This window comes from Ambystoma mexicanum, chromosome 2p (assembly GCF_040938575.1).
Source record: "Ambystoma mexicanum isolate Mex_15411 chromosome 2p, UKY_AmexF1_1, whole genome shotgun sequence".
NCBI lineage: Eukaryota > Metazoa > Chordata > Amphibia > Caudata > Ambystomatidae > Ambystoma > Ambystoma mexicanum.
This window is the reverse complement of record NC_090923.1, coordinates 1389926365-1389948953: the sequence shown is the minus strand read 5'-3', so window position 1 is coordinate 1389948953 and position 22589 is coordinate 1389926365. Positions and strand designations below refer to the sequence as shown.

The window sequence follows — 22589 nt, the reverse complement described above, 5'->3', positions numbered from 1 at the left end:
GGGTCCGCTGCATTTTCGTAAAGACCTCCATCGTGGGTTGCTTGGACTTGACTCTCAACCCTTTCGCCGACATGGCGCTGCCCTCCACTCCTGTACGGCTCCGTCTTGGTGCAGCTGCTGCACTGTCCTTGGTCCGACAATCTGGCTCCCAGGTCTCCTAACTTACATTCAAGATGGCACTTCGAATCGTCTTTCGGGTGGGCTATGGCCTCACACTCCTCATTCAACTTCCGTAGGCCTTGTCGCCCAAGTGTCCAATGCTATCTCCTCCTGCAGTTAGGTCGTCGAGGCTCCATTAGCGTACGCCGGGCCGGGCACTCTCTGAGTTATCTCAAACACTTTTCCATATTGCCCTGTTGTACTCGTCCTCCAGGCAATCGTCCGCAGCTATGTCCCGCAGTTCTGGGGAATCAGTTTTGTTTCTCCTCGGAGGCCTCTCCTTTGTTAGCCGCCATCTTGACACCGAAGTGGCCACACAGCCGTACCAACAAAAACATATATATCTCACGATTCCCTAGGACCATGAACTTCTCCCACGAACTCCACTTAGCGTGCAGCTTCCGACACCTGATCCCCCAAAGTTCTAGGCGCTTGTTACAGTTTCAGCGGGTAACTTAAGCAAAAATAAAGTCGGATCATCAGGAGCTCCTCACGAAGCACATCCTATTCCATGGCCAGATAGCCACGCCCCCCATTGACCTGCAGGTTTGGTGTAATTTTTAAGAATTTGCAAGGCCTGTGGTGCGACTTACTCACCAATTTATTACAAAGATGAAAAACAACCCATTTAAAAATAAATCTGCATACACAGACCGCGCCGAGAGAAATTAGCAATGTTCTCCCTATTCACTGCACCAGGGTCTGCAGACCGACCCATTAGATGTACTTACCTGGAAAGCCCAAAAGGGAGGAATGTCTGGATATCCGCCTGGTAAAGCAAGCCAGGATGGTGCCCGCCCAGGAATTGCCATAGAATTGCAGACAGTGCTTGTCCCGGATGAAAAAGCGTACTGGCTTCCGTCTGGTGTTCTGTGGGGCCAGATTGGGCCCAACGATGGCTATCACCCTTGTCCAACCATGACATTGTGTGGTGTGAAGATAATAGGAAATGCCCTTTTCAACCAAAACTCCAGATGAGTATATGGTCTGGAAAATGTACAGGATGAGACAACGTTATTACACGGCACACTCCAGCCAGGGACTCCTTCCCCGACAATGAATGTGGCGTAAAATAAAGCGCTTTTTTAATTTTTTCATGAACCACAGTTTCTCTTCTGTTTGAGTAGGCCTCAAGCCCGTCTTGCACCCATCCTCCACAAACACCCCGTGTCACAATGGACCAGGAATCAGGCCGGTGTGTATCAATAGATTTTTATTGATGTATTATTTAATGAAAGTAAAATCAAACAGTTTTACAGCCACTACTGTTGTGGTACACAATTGCACTAATCTCTACAAAACAAGTCAGTGAAGATATACTGTTAACAATTCTCACAATCTTTAATGGCAACACAGAAAAAGAGCAATCTTTAGAAAGAACACCAACCGTTTAGCACTCCCACCTGCAACTTGATTCCTTTGAATGGAAGGCAGTGGCAAGGAGTAGGGAGAGAGAAAATCAGATTTAAAGTACTGCCTCCTGTCCCCAGATGGGAAGTCGGCAAAGAAAGTGAAAACACGTTTTTGGAGCAAAACAATAGAATTGGATTTTGATTAATCACACAGCTATGGGACAGAATGAAAGGAAATGTGTGTTGCTACACTTGAGGAGATAGGGAAGCTTAGACTACTAATCAGCACACCAGGGCAACGTAGAAATAAAGTGGGAAAATCGGGTTTGGGGAAGAAAGCAAATGCAAAAGGAAAAATACAATGGCAAATGGAAATTAGTTTTACACTGACAGGCAGATCAGGGAAGGGGTATATCTCAGAATGGGAAAATCGTTTTTCATTGACGCGGACAGACACAACAGACTTGTAGGCAAAAGGGATTGCTCTCAATGGCCCTATGGTTGGGGTTTTAATAGAACAGATGCAAATAAGATTTTGTGGGGTAATGCACACAATACATGGGCAAATTCGGTTTTCAGTTGCAATCAGACTAATTCTTTTTAGGCAATACTTTAATGACTATAATTATTAAATAAAGACACCAGGGACAAGTGGGTTAATTTCGAATTTTAACCAAGTTGTACCTTGAATTTCAATGGGGAATTAATTGATTTACTTAAAAATATGGCGAAGGATTTTGCACAGACACAGAGGTTTACCAAGGGAATATGCTAACTTGCACAGGCACATCACAGATTCTTCTATGGGATGATGAAAGAATTACACTAGCAATGTGATGTTTTCAATGGGGTTTTCAATGGGTGCAATGCTACAAAAAGGAAGGGTTTATGAAATTTAGGGCTGGGGTTATTTGCGACTTACAAAGTAAGCCTTGGTTTGGGATTCTGGAAAGCCAGCTGGATCTCGGGACGCTCTGGACAGATAGGCAAGGGATCTGATCACTGCACTCTCAAGGATGGTATGGATCAGCGACCTCCTCTGTCCTCCTCCTGTCTCCCCAGATTATTTTTTTTGGTCTGTCCCCTGACCTAGTACATTCCCCCCCCCTTATGTAGCCCAAATGACATCACCCACTTTACAGTCTAGGGGGGAGTACTCTATAATTACCCCAGACCCTTGGATAGGACAATTTACCATTCCTCCCTCTGCCCATTGGCATGATTGGTCCAAGGGAAGAAAGCACCATTTGTCTATTGGCATTTTATTACCCTTCTTTGTTCTCTTGGCCAGTTTTTGACAAAAAACAGTTATGTCTCATAACTTCATATTTGTACGAGCCTGTGACATATGCATTAGATATGCGGTTTGAGGAGGTCAAGGGGAATTAGGTAAGCCGATCGCCAACTTCCATTTTTGTCATTTTCATAAACTGTGTAATAGTTAGACTTTGCAAATGACCAAGCATATTCCTAATTTCACCTCCCATCTTTCCATCAAATCTCATATTTGTCACATCTTCTGAGCAGCCGGAAACTAGTCTTAACTGGCTATTTCAGTCCCCAAAGTCCTAGGAAAATTAACTATAGCACTTAGAAACCACCTGCAAATTACATATAAAAACATAGCATAAAACAAAGGTATTTCTCATTTTAATTCTTACAAAAATGCCTAAAAATGGACTCAGTCCTTTGATGTCAATTTGGAGGATCACTCCCCCTCTGTGGGAGGAGCGCTTTATCCCCCACAGCCAGTGACCAGAGATTTTGATTGCCGTCTTTGAAATTGTCAGTTTGTTCTTGGCAGTGGGTGCAGGAGGAACTCGCACCTCCCAGTTAATTTTTTAGCCACACTTGCTTTCCTTGAAGTCCCCGAGCCCCTGCCTACAGGTCTGGCAGAGCAGAGAATTGTAACCCCCAGTACATCACATGTCGTTGCAGGCTGATTCACTAGTAGGTGTGACTTTCAATGGAGAGCGGGGCTTTCAATTGAGAAGTTTCCTGTCTGAGCTCAAAAACAGTTTTTCCTGGTATTGTGAGCCTCTTCCCAGGTGACTGAAGTCTTGTGGGTGGAAACATAAGATACATTGCTTAGTCAACCCTCGCCCCCCCCAATCCCACAGCATATTTCACTGATATTTCTGTGCGAGCAAAGCTATCCTTTCACGATGGCTTTTTAAAGTAATTTCTTTATTTTATTACACGTGTGCAAGCCGTTTCTGCGTCTGATGCTTGAGCTCCTGTTTTGTATGCCACAAGATTCTTTAATTTGTCTTTTTGAGTGCGTTTGCATTTGCTGTTGGTCCATTGACAATGAGGGGTAGGCCCCCCTTCCACAGGGTTCTTTGATTTGACACGTAATAAAAGAAAAAGCCACACCGTTTTTCATTTGCAATGTTTTAAAGGGCAGATGTTCTAGTGAAATGGAAAACAAAACCTGTGTCTGGTTGTAGGATTGCAATTCTTGCCCCTCATGTGATTGAAAAGTACAATAAGGCCGTTTTTGATGCAGTGCAGAACTTCATGTCATTTAAGTAAAACAAAACAATGCAGGGCTGTGTTTGAATGCAATTCATACTTCTTGTCATTCAGATGGAATAAAATAACGCAGGGCCGTTTTTTGGATGCAGTATTCCAAGGTTTGCCACTCATGTGACGAGCAAAGCACAGCCGTTTTTGGTGAATAGTTTCAATGCGGTTTTTTCAGGTGAAAAGAGATTTCTGTTTAGGGCCCTTAAATGCACCCCACAGACATACAGCAGTTGTTCTGGATGCACATGTTAAATGCAACGCCTAAGCAGCATGCACATTGCTTCTTATGGAACACTTAAGGAACTACTTGAGGATTGTATTCAGGAATTCCACATGAAGAGTGGTGGAGACAGTGATAGCTCAAAGATCCCCCTTCTTTTATCCTGGGCATATCTGCAGTCAATATATTCGGCAGGAGGATCTGCAGGAGTCTGAGGTTTTTCTGTGCGTGGTTCTATTTTTCTTGAAATTCTTTAGTGTACATGCTGGCCATGATTGCTCAACATATCGGATCTCACGTTTGTGTTAGTTTACATGTTATCTGTCATGAATGTTACTTTTCTTATTGAATTCATGTCAGGGCTTTTTAGAGAAGGAAGCTGTGGTTTTCACTTCCTGCTCACATGCTTGAAGGCTTTTGCTGACGGTTATCCATGCCTGGTCAAAGGAGCAGAAGTAGCAATGAATTGTACAGATGACAACAAGCATGTCTCTGCAAAAGTGTTGTTCTTGTATCCGAAGACACCGGCACATAGGTATACGGTGCCCCTACAGCCTGTCCCCTGGAGTGTGAAATGGAAAGCGAGGTAAGTAGGTTCTATCCGGTTGTGTTTAAACCACGTTATGCAAGTGAGATAGGCTTGATCTCTCTAATGGGTAGTTAGGTAGCGGCAATCTGTCTCAAATGTAGAGTGAAGGTGGTCTTGGGTAGGCATGCTGATGTTACTTAATTTAGCTAATAGCAGAATTGTGTAGTGATGAATGGGAAGTGAGGAGATCTTGCAGGGTAACAGTAATATTGTTAACATCAGCTACTAAACTATTATGCAAGCCTTGTATTTTTACAAAATATATTTCATTTGAGGATTTTTTTGTTTGTTCCCTACTCGAATGCCAACATTTAAAGTCAGTGAGTTGGACCCTGGAAGATGGCTGCATCAGAGACCAGTTGCAGACTTTGTGCACAGGAATTTGTGGCAAAATCTTTGTGCGCAGGATATTGTGACCGTCTCAGAAATGGCCTCTGTTAATCTCTTGATGTACTTCACTGTCGAAAAACAGGAAAACATAGAGGCCAGGCCAGCCTGGCAGTTCTATGCAGCAGTCTACGCATCAAGAGTAGGCATCAGCCGTGATCCGCCCAGATGTTTGTGTCTAGAAAGAAGGGCCCGCCATCTGCTTTCAATAACGTCTGGGTGTGGTTCAGGCAGAAACCTCGTTCATTTCCACAAATAGACCAGCCTTGTGGGATAGCTTCCCCGTGTATGGGGTCATTGAAAGAACGGCTTGTAAAAAGCCAAGTGATGTCATCTTGGCCGAGTTCCATTTGCTCTTGTTCCAGTGGCATGTTTTAGATCGAAGACCCTTCATCGAGTTTCCATTGCTGTTACTGAGCACAAGACTTGAAATACAGAGCTGATTTTGCCGTACATTTGTGCAGTGTGTGGTTTGGTCTGCTGTACTGTCTAGTTCAACTTCGAACGCTGCCGAATAGCTGTCTTGTGTGAATGGCGGCGTTAGTGAAGCGTCTGACTAGTGGGAATGTCAAACACTCCTTGCAAATCAAGGCCACCGCGTTGCAGCCTTCATTTGTGGGCTGTGCAATGTAGCCTTCTACCATGCGCTTCTGCCATGTTGGTGGGCTTACTGCATCTAGCCCTGCAAAAAAAGTGGGGTGGTGGGGGTTCTTGTTTGACTATAAGTGGGGAGGCAGATGGGAATCCTGTGCTGTTGATGCCTGCAGGCCTTAAGAACCAGACCCCTGCGTGTCTGTCTGATTCTAGGTGGTTAATGGTGGAGACACGCTTGTGTGTGTTTGTTTTTTGTTTTTTTGGGCTTTTTTTTTTTTGTTCCTTCCAGTGGTGGGACCCCAAGCCCCAAGATCTATTGGGTCATGTTTGAAGGTAGCTTGCTGTTGTGTGCAAAGGTTTGTGTGAGTAGTGTAAATTGGAGAGAGATGAATTTGTGAGTCGATCAACCGGGAAGAGAGTATTGTTTAGCAAGCGCTTTTTTTGTTAATATTTTAACTATTTGTTAGTCGTCATTACATGTTCATTTAGGGGGTTCAGGAAGACTCACCAGAAAGAGTTATGTCTCCTGGCTGGCATGTTGTCTGCTGGCATATAGCATGTTTGTGCGAGAACCCTTTCGATTCTATTTAAGGGCTACAGGGAAACCTACCCGAATACAAATTGAATCTCCTGTAATCCTTGGTTGATTTGTTGTGAGCAGGCCTGTGGCATGTTGGTGTGACTAGGCAGAGAAAGGTTCCACTTGGCCAATTTTACTGATAATGGGTGCCTGTTGCTTGAGGTTGGTCCCATGTGCTTAAATACCCTCAGGATTTTACTGATGTGCTGATGGTGTCAATTAAATAGACAGGGATTCTTGGATTTTCTGAATGCCATCCTTTTGTCCTCAGTGTGCAGAGGTCTGGGCATAGAATTACTGAGCTTGATTGAAAGAAAGGAGAGCAGTGATCCGTAATTACTTTTCGATTTAAGTTTGGTCTAGCAACGTGGCCTTAATAACAGTGGCAAAGTTTTTGGGATGGTTTTGGTGGATGCTTTTTCTTGTGGTGGTTTCAGGGTCCATGCCATGGAAGGCACGATGAGCTCTGTATAGAATGTTGATGTTATTTTTTCTATTTGATAGGGAGCAAGTGAAGCATTGTGGACAGCTGTGGTGATGTTGATGTGTTCTCGTAAGAGGTCTCACTGCACTTGTTTTGGCTCTCTAGTCTATTAAGTAGTTATTGCAGGATCCCCAGGTAGGGGCTGGGCTGTTGGGGTTGTCAAGTCTTGAGTGCTAGTTTACTGACGACCATGTGAGAGAAGGTCAGGAAATGCATGTTGCGCTGGATCTTTTGGATTTGAAAGATGCAGATTTGTGGTGCAGTGATTTGCAGTATGTGGGAGGCAAGCCACCAGGGACTGGGTTGACCCGGCTGCTGGCTAATGTCTCCAAAGGTTGGAAGAACTGGAATCCCGCAGGCTTGCCCTTCTGTAAGTGACGCAGTATAATGCTACCGCACACAAGACCATCCGTTAATAAACGGACAAAAAAAGTTCCAACACCTATTGGGATGCAGGGAGAGTTACCATATAAAATCCTGAAATACAGCCCATGGCGGAGGACCAGCAGGACAGGAGAAGAAAGTTCTGTGATGCTGAGCAGAGCTTATTGCACATGTGAGCATTCAGGAAAGACTGAATGCAGAAGCGCCAGAGTTCAGACTCTCTGAACAAACAGCTGAACTGCAGATACAGTGTTCAAAGAGGTTGCAATTCACTTGCGAGCAGACAGAAAGCCTGGCCTGCTTGGGCGAGGAGCGCAGGACACCACAGAACTGAAGTCAGAATATCTGAGATTTCAAAATGGCATGGATGGCCGAGCTCCGAAATAAACCGTCTGAGTCAATCATAAATAAAATTTGAATCAATTACTTCCTGAACAAAGTAAAACACTTAATCATAATAACCAGACTAGGCAATTGAAAATTTAAATGAAAACTAATCAATCACAACAACTGACCCATCGCACACAGGGAGGGATCCAATCTTGAGCTAGGTTATATAATTGCGTACCAGTTTAGGACTATAGGAGCTAGAAAACGCCGGAAGTAGCAGTTCCTCCAATAAAACAGATAAACTTAACCATACTCCCAGGATATAGAGGCATGCCACCATCTTGGATATAACAGCTAGCTTATAGAGGCTAATCCAGTGGAAACTCTGTCAAGGCAAGGTTCTAGATTACACCAGCAGGGGTGTTGAGAAAGTGGAACAGAACATTACGTCCCCCTACAGAGAAACGGAAAACCCTAAAAAGAACAACTACTGTCAGGAGGTTGCGAATTTCGGCTGCCTGAAAAGGACCCTGAATGAGAGGTGGTGGAATACCTATTGCATCTGAGAAACACGAGGTCTGGGAGAAACCCAAAGTTAGTATTGGGAAACCCCATGGTTTGGGAGAGGCCAGAATTGAATACTGAGAAATCCAAGTTCTAAGTGACGTCTGATGTGAATGTTGAGAAACCCATGGTCTAGGAGGAGAGTTCTCGAAGATCCTCTCATTGAAAGCTACCAGGCTGAGGGGAATCCGGTGGAAAGGGAACCTGAGCAGCCTGAAACCTGGGAGAGATTGTGAGAAGCCAGGTCAAAATGGGTAGACTGACGAGCGCTCCAGACTGCGAGGAAACCCTGAAAGCCTTCCTTGGAGAATGCATTGTGGTGTTGTGCTGCCCTAGGGTTGCATATTTGAGATGAGGATTTGGAAACATTTCTGTTGGCCACGTCTTGGAAATGTTGCATTCTAGCTTAGGGTAGCCAGGAGGCTAAGGACTTGTTAAGAAAAGGATTTTAGAACTGTTGGTCGAGCATTTATCTGGTTGTACATTTCTTTAATAGATTTGGGTGCCCCTGGAGGGGCGACGACTCTTAAGAATAGTTTACACAATGTATGATTTCGACACTCATCCTTGACGGTGTTGGCAACGTGAAGAAGAACCCCAATTTGTGTTATCCAATCCCTGACCTGGTTTGCTGTGGGAACCTCCTTTTTATTTCTATCGACTTCCTTGGTTCCTATAAGCATCTAGTCCAACCCCTACCAGAATAAAATAAAAGTCCTTCTTTAAACAATGGCTATTTGGTGTTGATTGTCATTGCTTGACTTTACTCCTTTCCTATTGTGGATTTAAATTGTGGTTCGAGAGTGAGGGCGCTCTTTATGGAGCTCAAGGTTTTCCTATTTCTACAGGCTAAGGAATTGACATAGGGCTTGATATTGAGGTGTTACAAATGATAGGGTATGTTTTGATGAGGCTTAATTTCAATGTTTTTTTGTCATCATTCATGTGTTAATGTGCGTCAGGCATGTGTTAAAATCCAGATCATTTGATGTATAGTTTGTATACGATATCCAACTAATCTACCAGCTTACAAAGTCCTGGGCTACGATGTTCCAAGGGGAGGGGGGGCGGAGTGTAGTTCTCCAGCATGGGGTCTGGCATGGATTCACATGCTCATGAATATTCCCTGTCGTCGGGCTGGGAATCCTCGGTAAAGAAAAAATCAGTTTCAGTTTCGTTTCTGAACTGTCTTTAGACCAGTAACCAATCACTGGGTCATACTGCCCCCAGCCAATGACTGCCCTCTACCTAAGCCCCTCCTCTGGCAGCCATCTTCAGATTTTTACCGCATGTTCAAGTGTTGGGAGTCCTTGTGCTATAGCTCTCAAGCTTTTACTGCGTTTTTGCGATTTTTCAAAGAGTTTAATCTCATTTTTTCAGTCAGTCGAGCCTCAAGCTCCACCGTTTCTACTTCCGATCAACGAGGACCCGTTTTGGAATTTTCTACGCCCCTCAAGGACAAAGTTTTCGTCGAGTTATGCTTCTTGGAGGATTCCAAAGACCTTGAGGCCTACCCTGAGGACATGGCCCATGACAAAGGAAGCTCGACGCCCGGATCCAACTATTCAGGAACTGATCTGGATGCGGATTGCAGAATGTGTTGAAGGAGGACGAGCATTCTAGATGTCTCTACTGCCTTCACGAAGACAAAACGCACGTGGAGAAGGACTGTGCGTTTTGCAAGAACATCTCAGAGCGGACCATGAGGGATCAGCGGATCCGCCTCACCAACTGGCTGGAAGGGAAGAGCCCAGCGGTAGGTGAGAAGAGGTCCGAGCGGTCTTCCTCTTCCTTTGAGGGCGCACCGGCGATGGGGGCCCGACAGGAGGCTAAGCACTGCGAGTCCGCGGGCATCGCGAGCGCTGAACGGTCAGGCTCAACGGCTGCCAGGCAGGGCGCACTTTAACCGATGCCATCAACCATGAGCCAACGCTCTGGCTCAGTGAAGAGAAAGTCTGAGAACCCGGTTAAGCTTCTGGAGAAGCCCCGGTCGATCCCGACGGAAGCAGCCGAGGGGCAGCGAGGCGGTGACCCTCTCCCCAAGGTAAAGGCCCTCAAGCGCACCAAAAGTCGTGAAGGCCCTGATTCGCCCGGCTAAGGCCTCTATCGAGGGAGTCGTATCGGCCCTGGCGAAGCCTGTGGAGGCTCCCCCAGTGAAGGTGACCTTGGGGCCCAGAGTTTCCCTGCCACCGCAGAGGGAATCCTCTTTTCAGCCCATCGATAAGCTCCCCGTGAGATCCCTGGTGGAACATCAATGACACGGATACAGCCTTTGAAGAGGAGCTGGCTGGAGTCGTGAAGATCCTCAACAAGACGTTTGAGGCGGTCCGGTCCCATAGGTGGGATCCCGACAAGGTGGACAAAGAGGGACGGCGGTGCCGACAAGGTTCCTGTGGAGGCGGAGGATTCCACTCCCCAACCGTCGCAGCCGGTACCCGAGCCACGGGACAACTCGGGAGCCAACTTAATGACGATCCAGGCCTTATGTACGGAGATGAGGACGAGGTTGCCCTTACCCCCAACTGACAATCCAGCGGAGCTTTGCCCGTCTGGGAGCCCTCCAAAGAGGCGGAGGAGAGTTCATCCCCCTCGCCATTCCAGCCTTCGCGGCCCTCACAGCCTTCATCTCCTTCCCCTGATCCTAGGGAGGACACTGGTACAGAGACGGCCACGACAGGCACGGATGAAGCGGTGGTGGTGAAGACGGCGGATGCAGCCACTGCAGGAGTTCCTCGACGCCCGTTGGATGCAAACGACGGGCAGCTTCGAAGACAGGATCTCGCTCGACAAGGCCTTTCGGCAAGCGATCCGGTGGTGGGGCACCCGCGCGCATCTGGCGGCGGGTATGGACTTCCAGACGCCGGCACATCAGGAGATGGTGACGACTGACGCCTCCCTGGATGGATGGGGGGGGCGCACACCGGATATCTCCACGCAAGAGGCCTTTGGCTCCCGGAGGAGAGGTCACTACACATCAACATACTGGAGCTCTGGGCCATGTTCTGGGCCCTCAGGTCGTTCCTTCCGTCCCTCAAGGGCAAGGTGGTGAGGATCTTCACTGACAACACCACCACGATGTTCTACATCCGGAAGCAGGGAGGTACCAGATCCCCAGCCCTATCTAAGGAGGTGCAGGATCTGTGGCACTGGGCCGTCGCCCAAGGGATGTTGGTACCCTTCCACCTGGCAGGAACAAATAACACCATCGCCGACTCACTCAGCAGGGAGCTGCGCTCGTGCCACGAGTGTGAGCTACGACGGGATCAAGTGGATCTGCTATTCCAACGATAGGGCAATCCCCAGATCGATCTATTGGCGACGAACACCAAGTATCAGAGGATCGGCAGCAGGTTTCTCCAGCCGGGGAGCATGGGCGATGCCTTCTCATTCCCCTGGGACGGCCTGTTCCTGTGTGCATTCCCACCGTTGCAGTTGCGACACATCAACCAACCCGGACGGTCCCGGTGCAGGATGAGCCTCATCGCACCGGCGTGGCCGAGACATATCTGCTTCCTGGACCTTCTGGACATGTCGGCGTCCCCTCCCCCGACCCCCCTCACCCCCCCAGTCAAACTGCCGATGGACGCAGACCTCCTCGCCAGAGAAGGAGGTGCCATCCTCCACCACGACCGGGGGCCGCTGAACTTGCAGGCCTGGCTCCTGCAGCACTAGAGCTTGGAGGGTACGATATTGTCATGATGCCTACCCCCGGAGCACCAGGCCAGGCCCAGCACCCCCGGGAGCAGGCATCATGCCCCCGGGTAAAAGCCCAGCGGCCCCTTATAGGGGCTCTTTGGACTCTGTCCTGGCGCCTTTGGCGCCAGGCTCATGTTGGACATCAGTCCTGGCGCCATAGGCGCCAGGCTCATAAAGGAAAGTATTTGGTGCACTTACCTGATGCAGACCATGCTGCATACTCACCTGATGCAGACCATGCTGCATGAAGTCCCAAGCCAAATGAGGCTTAGGAGGGACTATTTTACTGAAGGGACTATTTTGTTACTTGAGTGGGGCTGTGGAAGAATACTTACCTAGGACTTCTTCCAAGGCTATTTAAGCCACGCCCTGACAGCCACACGTGCTTCGCGTTGTTCTGCATCCCAGCAGCTGAACGCTCACCGTGTCTGCTCCTGCACCTGGACTCCAGCCACGCCCGCCTCGAACCTGGAACACCTGTAAGGAAAGAAGAGAAGAGAAAGGTGAAAACCAAGAACTTATTCAAACTTCTTACCTGCATCCGGAATCTTCACGCCAGCATTCTTGAAGAAAGACTTCCATTTAAAAGCATTGCGTTGCTCGCTGCAGCACCGCGCTTCACTCACCTGTCCTCGAGACATCTCCCGGCTCCATCGCGGCTGTCAGCACCGGTCGCCACACCTCTGCACCTAGGGGAGAGAAGAACAGACAAAAGGTGAGCAGAGGGAACACAGGAGGAAAGCCGAATTTTCAGCCATAATACTTACTGGCTTTTCTTGGTGAACCATTCCACATTTCGGGTCGGCGCCGCTTCGTTGGCAGGTACCGCACCCTGGCCCCTATGGGGAAAGGACAAAAGACATTACTGGGGAATTATAAAGACATTTAGAGGGGCCGCCCTCATCACTAACTCACCTGATTTTACCATCGGCAATTTAACCCGTCAACGCTGCACCTGAAATAAAGGACAGATCACAGGTTAGGAAGACAACATAAAAAGAGGCTCACACTTGCACTTTTGAATCTTCATACTTACGGCGTATCGCTCAGAAAAGTCAAGTGGATTTTGCCAGCGCCATTCTGAAAACCAGTGAAGTAACTGGACGAACGCATGCCCCTGCACCAGAAGCAGGATGGAGAGTTCATCCTTCCAAACCATAAGGTGAGCTTAAACCGGGGGTTTTGGAGGAAGTCAGAGAAGAACGAAGGGGGAAAGGGGGGAGCAAGCACACTATTCTGCAGACAGTTAATCCCCTTTCTCATCTGCAGAAGGATATTCCTACGGGCCAGACAAGCAAGATTTCGGGGTCCTGTTCAATCGGTGGTCCGAGTTCTGCGCATTACGCTTGAAGAGGCCACAGCAACCCAGACTAGACCACTCCGTGGGAGCCAGGTGAGCGTTACAGATATCCCGGCGGACTGCAAGGAGGTGCTTGCAAAGGCCAGGGCGTCCTCGACACTCAGGTGCTATTGACACAAGTGGAAGAGGTTCTCTGTCTGGTGCCACGCACAGAAGATTATCCCTCTGCGGATTACGGCCTCCCAGGTGCTGCCGTACCTACTGTTCGCTGGCCAAGGTGGGCTAGTGCCCGCTTCTATCAAGATACATCTAGCGGCGATCTCCCGCTACACCAGAACTCCAGGACGATCATCTCTGTGGTCCCATCGTCTGGTGAAGGAGTTTATGAAAGGATTGTTCTGATCATTCCCGCCGGTGAAGGCTCCAGCCCCGGCGTGGGAGCTCAATGTGGTGAGAGCAGGCTCATGGGGCCGTCATTCGAGCCTCTGCATTCTGCACCGTTGAGGTTTCTCTCATGGAAGACTGCGTATCTTGTGCCCATCACCTCCGCACGATGAGTGGGAGAGATCCAGGCCCTCTCCTGTAAACCTCCATACCTGACTTTCCACGAGACAAGGGTGGTGCTGAGGACGCACCCTTCCTTTATGCCCAAGGTGCCGTCGGACTTCCATCTCAACGAGCCCTTGATGTTACCGGTTTTCTTCCCGTCACCTTCGTCGCCGGCTGAGTGGACTTTGCACTCGCTGGATGTAGCTAGAGCGCTGAAGTTCTACGTTGACCGCACAAAGAGCCTTCTGAAGACATCACAACTGTCTTTGTGAACTTTGGACCTCTGAACCAAGGGAAGGCCCTCTCGAAGGCTTCCATTTCCAGATGGCTCTCCGGCTGCATCATGCACTATCACCGGTTGGCAAACCGACAGTTGCCCGGCCGTCTGAGAGCCCACTCGACCAGAGCAATCGCTGCTACCACGGCGTTCTTGTCTGCCGTACCCCTGCTGGACATCTGCAGGGCTGCTACGTGGAGGTCGACGCACACCTTCACGAGATTCTACTGCATCGACCGGGATTCCAAGGAGGAGTCCAGGGTCGGCCAGGCAGTGCTGTGCAACCTGTTTGCCTGAAGGTGGGCCTGGTGAGGAGGTAAGAGTTGCTTAATTTTGAGCCTTACCGCCTCCCGTGGTTGTGCATGTGTGTACTGCTATGTATTCTTATATTCATGAGCATGTGGATCCATGCCAGACCCCATGCTGGAGAAGGAACAAGTTACTTACCTGTAACTGTTCTCCGGCATGGGTCTGGCATGGATTCACATGCAAACCCTCCCTCCTACCCCTCTGCGGCTTTCACTTGGTCCTACTGCCACTTTCTGTGCTACCATTTCTGAAGATGGCTGCCAGAGGAGGGGCTTGGGCAGAGTGCAGTCATTGGCTGGGGGCAATATGTCCCAGAGACCAGTGATTGGTTACTAGTAAAAAGACAGTTCAGAAACAAAACTGAAACTGATTTTTTTCTTTACCGAGGATTCCCAACCTGACAGAGAATATTCATGAGCATGTGAATCCATGCCAGACCCATGCCGGAGAACAGTTGCAGGTAAGTAACTTGTTCCATGTTGAAAAGGAGAGGCTAGATCCACATGATACTAGTAATTGTTTGGAGGTCAACAAGCGACGATAAACAGTTCACTTTTGTTCAGACAATGCAAAAAGGTATTGTATTTAGCCCAACCCACTGGGTTGCTTTTTGTTCCCACCCAGTCTGACACAGTTCCTGTATTCTGTCAATTTGCTCAGAAAGGGATGGACAATGTTAAAGTGGAATATACGTGTTCCTTGGGGTTCTAGGGATTCACTGTCCTGCATCATCGGTGCACGTTACCTGGTGTCTATATAATGTGTACTAACTTTGGTGGGAAGAAAACATGGTCATCTTATTGACGAGGAGAGTTATGCCTTTTTGCATGTGCGCTTCATTTGTAAGGGACCAGAGGGTTCTCCTTGGAAAAACCCACTCCAGACCACGAATTGTAAGTGAGCTATCTGAAAATACCTGTCATGTTTGGTGGCAATTACTTGTGAAAGAATAACTATGAAGATGGAAGATGTGGCTCTGTGGGAGTTCATGCGGCTGTGGTCCGACAGTGTAAATTGGAATGAACCAGCAATAGGGACTTGGTTGCAATGTAAGATCCTCAGTGCTAGATGTTTTTTGAGTGTATTTTTTTTTTAGGTTTTCACATATGCTGATGTGTTCATGTGTTCACTGCTTGTAAATCTGTACAGTTTTAGATGCATAGTTCTAAATGTGGTAGGTCACAATAATTGTGTGTTGGATTTTAAACGTACATTGTTTGGGGTTGTGTGTTAAGTATTGCATGTAAAAATGCACATTTCAACTGCCATGACATGATTTGTTTTGTGTTTTCAACGGTATAGAAAATACTGGACAATCGAGTCAGTTCATCAGAGGGGACCGTGTGCGCACTATAAATAAATCACTAGATATCTGTAGTTAAGGGCAGACATATGTGGTTAAAACTGCACTAACATGTATAAAATCCAGAAGGATAGAATCTGCATCCCGTTTTTGGCAGTTGAGTACAATTGTCTTAGATAAAAGTCGCAGTGAGTGGTTGGATGGGAAAGTAGTGATGGGAGAGGGAGAGAATCAAAGCAGGTGAACGAGATGTGATGCATTTGAGCCAAGCGACCCCAGACTCCTCTCTCCCCCTTGCTAAGCTACCTCCCCCACATCTGGTGGTGGCTTAACCAGATGCCTGTCCCCAAACTACCCGATTTAGGAGTAGGTGGACCCTTTCCTATAACATTGCCTGGATCAAGAGTTGCACCTTAAGGCTGTACCCCCACTGGAAAAACGGAGGCCGGACCCTGGTTGAAGAGTTCAGTGCCTCACCCCCAGCCCCCATGACATTCCAGTCCTGCTAAATTGTTTACATTTTTTTTTTCCACCTGTGTCTTTTGTTTACCTAGTTTCTGGGCTACGATTATTTACGAGTCGCACAATGTAATTTTTTTCCGGTCTCTATGCATCTTTGTGCTCCCTGCGACCCTCCAAGTCTTCTATTTAGCCAATTGGTTAATCCCCCTTCTAAGTGATATGAATCCCGCCCCACTTCCTCCTCCCCCTCTTGCCGCCTGAAAACAGCATTTTTACTGGCACACTGGTAGGGGGGCTTGCGACCTGCACTAAACATCACTGGTTTTGCCACTTGCCTTTCCTTCTTTTGCACCTCCCATGCTTGCATCCAGTCTCGGGAGAATAGCTCAGTGGCAACGTTCTCGCCTTGGAAGCAAGATGACATGAAGCAATACAGATCCCCGGGTCCGCGCTTAGGAACCTCTGGGTGTTTAAGCACCAAACAAAAAAAGCAATTACGCAACAAAACCCCCAGGCAAAAAAAATATTCTTGCAACAGCGCCTCGGTTCCCGCGGGCTGTGTGAGCCCTTTAAAAATGAAAAATAAACAGCTTATTTTTTACACAGCGATGCACATTGACGCCAATCTTATTGGCTGAAGGGAACTATATAAGACCACTTGCATGATATCAGCCCTGAACGCCTCCCCTTTCTATTGATTCGCCCTCTTGCTTTCGAGCTTGAGAGATGTAGGAGATTGTGCATGCGCCAGTGAACAGTAAAATACATTATGTTCTGTACTCTTGATCTATAACGTAGCCCAAAAATGAAAGCAAATGTAAATATTTCCAGACTTGGTGGCGTTTCATTATGTGACCCTCTAAAATTGTTAATGACCCAAATATAGAATTAGTCCTCGGACCTGCATGCTGACAAGCAAGCCAGAGACCCAGGTGTTTACCAGGGATTGTTTTTAGAATAGGCTGGTTACAGTTGAGGCACTGAGCATTTGCTTGATTGCTAGCTCTGTCGGGGAGGAAGTGGTGAACCATTCTTGCTGTAGGCGACACAGCTTGGTCACCATGTCTGAGAACGGTGGCTTCATCTTTGACAGGCTCCCACCACAGAGGTTTTCCGAAAAACAGTGGATGTCTGATGTGTGCTACACAGGTTAACAAAACAGGCTTGACATAGTTGATCCCGGAGGTTCAGATGTGGTGCACTGACTTGTCCTGCACTCTGTGTCTCTTCGTATATCGTATATGGAAGATAATGTTTACCCTATGAAGCGCAGTACTCGCATTTATATTAGATGCATGCTTATCGCAAATGTTCTCTTGAAGTTGACATTTTTAGGAGCATCAGTGTGAAGAGTACATGTTATGTTGTCATTTGTATAGCGCCTACTGCCATTGGTATGTCCTCAAGCGCTATGGGGATGAACAGCCTTTGGAGGACCATGGTCTGAGATGTGAGATGTGGAGGTAGGTTTCTGAAATGCATGTGTGCATTTTTTAGACCGCACAAATGTAGGTAGGCATTGGCTAGTGTGAAGAATTCTGCGGATCCCTCACTGAAACCCTGCCTCAAGTCTCCTCCCAGGTGGCCAGGGGAAAACGGACCCTTCCTGATCCCAACCCCAGGGGTGGTGTACTGCGGGAGGATCGCCTGGGTGAAGACCGGGCACAGAGTAGTGAGGAGATTCTGTGGGATGAGACCGTATTTTTCCTCTGAAGGGGATGGTATTACCCCTATGGCAGAAGAGTTTTTGGTGTACTGTTATTTTAATATTTCTCAAGAGCCTGATAAAACTAAGGTGGTAAAACCAAAGGTTGTAACATCCAAACCTATTATACCAAAATAACAAATCTTTTTTTATCCCTAAAATCAAATGCCTTCCTCAATACCAAAGGGACATTACAAGGAATAGCAAAAATACTGCCTTCTCTAGACCATCTTCCTCTAATAACTTTAAAGCCTGTAGCCCATTTGTTAAAATGACTAAGGGAATTAAATCTACCCATAATATTATACTACAAGTGGAACAACCTAGTTTCACTAAGGTGAACTACATGTCCCAGAATTCCATAGGGACTGACGAAGAGGAGGGCTGAAGAGGCATGTAGAAGTGAAGGACTGGCAAGTAGGCCCAACAGTCTTTGCCAGGGTCCGGCAATTAACAGAAAGGGCCTGCACCTGAACTCAATTGCCCCACAAGAGAGGCGTAAAGGGCTGCAGCAGGACGGGGAAGAAAGGAGCTGGAGCAGAAGCTGGAAGACTGGCAGTAGTAGCAGAAGCAGAAGAGCACAAGGCTGGCAGTTCATGAAGAAGTGTGATCACTTAAGGGATGCCGGGACACGAGGAAAGCAGATTTCACCTGAAAGTTCTCAGCGGGTCCTGTGTTCACAAATCCTGCCTTTCCGTGGCTGCACTGAGGGAGAAGTGCTGAGGTTGAAGGTCTTCCCAGGTGTGCATAGTGGCTGTAATTGCAGAGCTGTGATTGTGCTTCAACCCAAGGCCTGTGTGAAGAAGCAAGCCGAGGGACAGAGGAGTGAAGGAGACTCCCCATTGGTAAGGCCGTATGGGCGATAACCATGCTGCAGAGGGGCGTGGGTACCAAGTGTGCCTAAACTGGTAGTAGAAGTTGTTGTCGGGAAGTGGAAGCAGCCCACAACCGCAGTGTTCATGGAGCCATTGTTCAGGTTCACTCTGAAAATCTTACTGGTAACTGTAGCCAGCTCTAGATTAACTCTACTAAGAGTGGGATCGAGTAGAAATTGTTTGTCGTTGTGAAGAGTCCTGCTGACAATGGAAACTTATTGGGCTCGCTTCTAGTAAAAGTGCTCGCGTATAAAGAAAAGTTTTTCATTTCCCATTGTTAAACTTTTTAATGTTACTGGAGTGGCTGCGTGTCTTCACTTAAAAGGGGGAACGCTTTTCAAATCACTCGGAAACCCTAACACTGACTTTCATAAATTTGTTAAAAGAGCTTATTGCATCAAAGAGAGGTCTCATATGAAAAATTGTAGTTCCCGACAGGAGTCGTAGGATATCTCTGTGTTAGTAAGTGGGAATACAATTACTTACGGTTCTTTAATGTTAAAGATCTTCCTTAAAGAGTGGTCGTGTGTGCCTAAATCTATTTCTCCTTTTGAAGATTGAATCTTGTAACATCAAGAACAAGTATTCTGTAAATGTAGAAGTGATTGTACTGACTCAAAGAACAAGCATTACCCAAGCCAAGAGGCAAACCCTTTCCATAGTGAAACCATTCCCGTTGAAATCTATCCACCTGAATTCTGAGGTTGTTAATGTTGCTAAAGGTTCAGTATCCTATGATACAAGAAACATTGTTATCCAAAGCTGAAAGTGTGGCAATACAGCTTCAGGGTCGCTACTGGAACCAAGAAGGTGTAAATGAAGCTGGAGGAAGGGAGCTGGGTGCTTGTAAGAAGATTAAGTCAATAATCTTTAATGCTGAGACTGTTGAAGTTGAGAGACAGAGAGGCAGTCTGGAAGCGGAGGCAGGTTATAATGATGGCAGCAAGACAGAAGAGGCAAAGAGGTTACCCTTTTCTTATAGCATAGGAAAGAAGAGTGCCTTCCCTACATGGTGGAGGTTGAAGAGTCATGTCTTTTAAAATGCCTAACAACCATAAAGTACAAAGTAGAAGCAAATACCAGAACTGTGGTTGTGTATAATACTGTCAGTGGATGTTGTATTAAAGGTGGCTGAAGTAGCAGCATACTGTGGAACAAAGCAGTCTGTTTCCACAGTAACAGTAGTAGAAGCGTGGTTGTCAAAAGGAAAGCAACACCCTAAGAAGCATCGGGACATTGATACCAAAGACACTGCAGAGGTTATAAATACTTGGAAAGTTTTCAAAGAAGAAGTTGTTCATTTATTCTTTGAACTGTGGCAAACAATCTTGGAAAGGGAATATCCAGGATTACCATTGGTGTGGTTTTCTTGGCTGGAATTGGAAGGGGAACTTTTCAACAGAAAGCTGAAGAACTGTTACCAGTAGATTTTTATTTGGTGAACCTTTGTTTAATTTGGAATATACATAAACTGGTGCAAGACTTATTTTCTTTTTGAATATTTGGGGAAATTGACTTTGACTAGGCCTGGGGAAGGAATTTACCCAGGACAGGTGGTCATCCAAATGACTAGTTGGTTATTCACTCATTTATGTTATGATTTACTTGAATGTTTTTGTTGTTTAGTGTGAAGGCCAGTTTTGTTTATGCTAGAAGTAATCCCCTTAGCAATTAGCGAGCTCCCTGAAAGAGTAGGTTTAGCAAGGATTTATTTGCAGTTTTTAAGTTTAATTCTGAGAAACAAGCAGCTGTCCGCCCCGCATTACTGACCTCACACTAGGACCCTACTATTATAAATGTGTGCGTGCATTTTTAGCCAGCCTGAAGGTAAGTGGGGAGTGGCTAAGTCCATAGTGGCAGCCCATAGACATCAGAATAAAAGATGGGTGCTGTCAGACTGTCAAGGCAGAAGGAGAGTCGAGGAACAATGATTATGTGCACAGCTGGACCGAATTGTTTACTGGGACACAGTTTCTTTCTATTGGAAGTAGTGATGTGTGTTGGGTGTGTGAAGTCAAGCAGTGTTTATTGCAGATGTACAGGGGTGAGTGGCTGTGCCCCGGGACGGGTACAGCTATATTCCATTGTGATGGAGTGCCAGAGGTAGAGAAGCAAGGTTGAGACCTATTTGGGGCAATGTCTTTCAGGGATTCTCATGAGGCCTGACTGAAATGTCACCCATGGAAAACTAGGTTCAACCTTGTCGATAGTTCACCCAGGGGATGAACTAAATCTGTTAGGATGCTGAGGAGGGAAAGACTGGTTTTGAGGGCCTTCCTGAAGGGCGAGGTGATCCTCTATGCTATGGATGGTAAATGGGATTGCGTTCCAGATGGCAGGTGCTTGGATTGAGAAAGACTAGCCCCCTTTTCTGATTGATTTTGCCACTGGGATGACAAGGACTGCTGCGGATGATCTCAGGTTTCTGGTGAGCCTATAGCATGTAAGTTTATATTGCAGATATTCTGGTCCTGTGTTGTGGAGAGCTCTTGGGTGATGCACATTGCCTTGAAGGTGGATTGTCGCCCTATCGGTAGTCAGTGAAGGGCATGGAGGGTGGGTGTGATGTGTTCTCTAGGGCCTTGCTGCAGTGTTTTGCACCCGTTGGAGTTTTATTAGTTGTGATGGGGCTTGAATCACAAGCCTTTTAAAGCATTTTAGGAAAAGCAAATTTAGGGGGTTGCCTCAAGTGCAACTAGTTTTCAGTGTTTAGAAAAAAGGTCTTGTAACTGGTTCCCAACATGGGGGCTAGTACAGAGAAATATCTGTCTTAGAACATCATTCTTTTCAATACATTTGCAGTCCATTGCGTGAAGAGGATCACATTGTTTATTTTAAACTTTCCAATGTGTACACTAAAGTAATTTAAAGTAGACTGTACCCCCAAATCTAAAGCCTTTGGCCCCTGCGCCTCCTGTACAGTTTCTCCAACTTTCCTGAATCTCTTGGAGGAGAGGTGTACCATTTAAAGTTGGTAGCAAACCGCTGCTGCTTGAATCCATCTTCTTATGCAATCAGTTAAAATTACGTGCTCTTCTCAAGGCACGTCATTTTGAATAATGTTGCACTATACCAGGGCTCTACTAGAGACAATTCCACGATGTAGTCTGTCTCCTCTCTGGTGGCGTCCTCTGACAGGGGCCATATCGGAAGAGACTAAAGTGGGGGCTTATCATAAATTTAAAGGTCGGCATCCCCAACTTGAAACCAAGCAATCGTTTAAAATTCGTTAAATGTCTGGCTTGCAGTCACATAGTATGTTTTTTTTTTTTAAAACGCTATGCAATTTTATTTTCGGGTTAATATTGATGGGACTGCACTTGAATCAATAAACCGCTTCGTGTAGGTGCCGCCTCTTTGTAAGAGTACATGCAGTCATTTGCATGCCATGTTAACGCCCCAGAAACCGAATGAAAGATCGCATATTTCTTTCAGTATCTAATCTTTAGAATTCAAAATTCACTTTCCTACTCCTTCCTTTTTTGGTGTGCATTCAGTGATAGGTCACCCCATGTTTGCAGAGCTCAATTGTGTCACCACAACGTTTTTATTCTCTGCATGGGCTAATTGATGGCAAATGTCTGCACCAGGGAGAGGTTTTCCATACAGTTTGCATTCCAAGCCATCAGCAGCCCGTGCTGTCTCCTTCCTCTCATTCCTCCTACATGATTGCACATGAACTAATCTGCGTTCAGCAGCTTTTGTTGTCCGTGCTGCATCCTGTTATTTGGTGCAACTGATAGTCTTACTGCCACTTTCACATATAGTTTATATGATTTTTATTAACTGTAATTTACCATCTGGTGGCTCAAGTCGGGATCTCAGTGGGTAGGTGCCATACGTGCTCCAATCTTAAAAGCCCCCATTGGTTTCTGAATTGTGTTGCACTTTGTCATCCCGATAAGCCAGTGAACCGAAGAGCAGGAGATCTGTGTGTTCTA

The 22589-nt window shown here is 46.8% G+C and overlaps 1 protein-coding gene across 4 annotated transcripts in view; it reads left to right on the top strand.

Moving 5' to 3' along the window:
- CCM2 (CCM2 scaffold protein) overlaps window positions 1-22589 on the top strand; it is a 553948-nt gene that overhangs the window by 207841 nt on the left and 323518 nt on the right. The window contains exon 1 of one of the 4 annotated variants that reach the window (XM_069645814.1): window positions 4724-4846. The exons of the other annotated variants lie outside the window; for them this stretch is intronic. Coding sequence (XP_069501915.1) covers window positions 4835-4846 — 12 coding nt within the window. The 5' untranslated portion in view covers window positions 4724-4834. Of the gene's footprint in view, window positions 1-4723; window positions 4847-22589 lie in introns of those variants that run through there. 4 annotated transcript variants of the gene reach the window in all.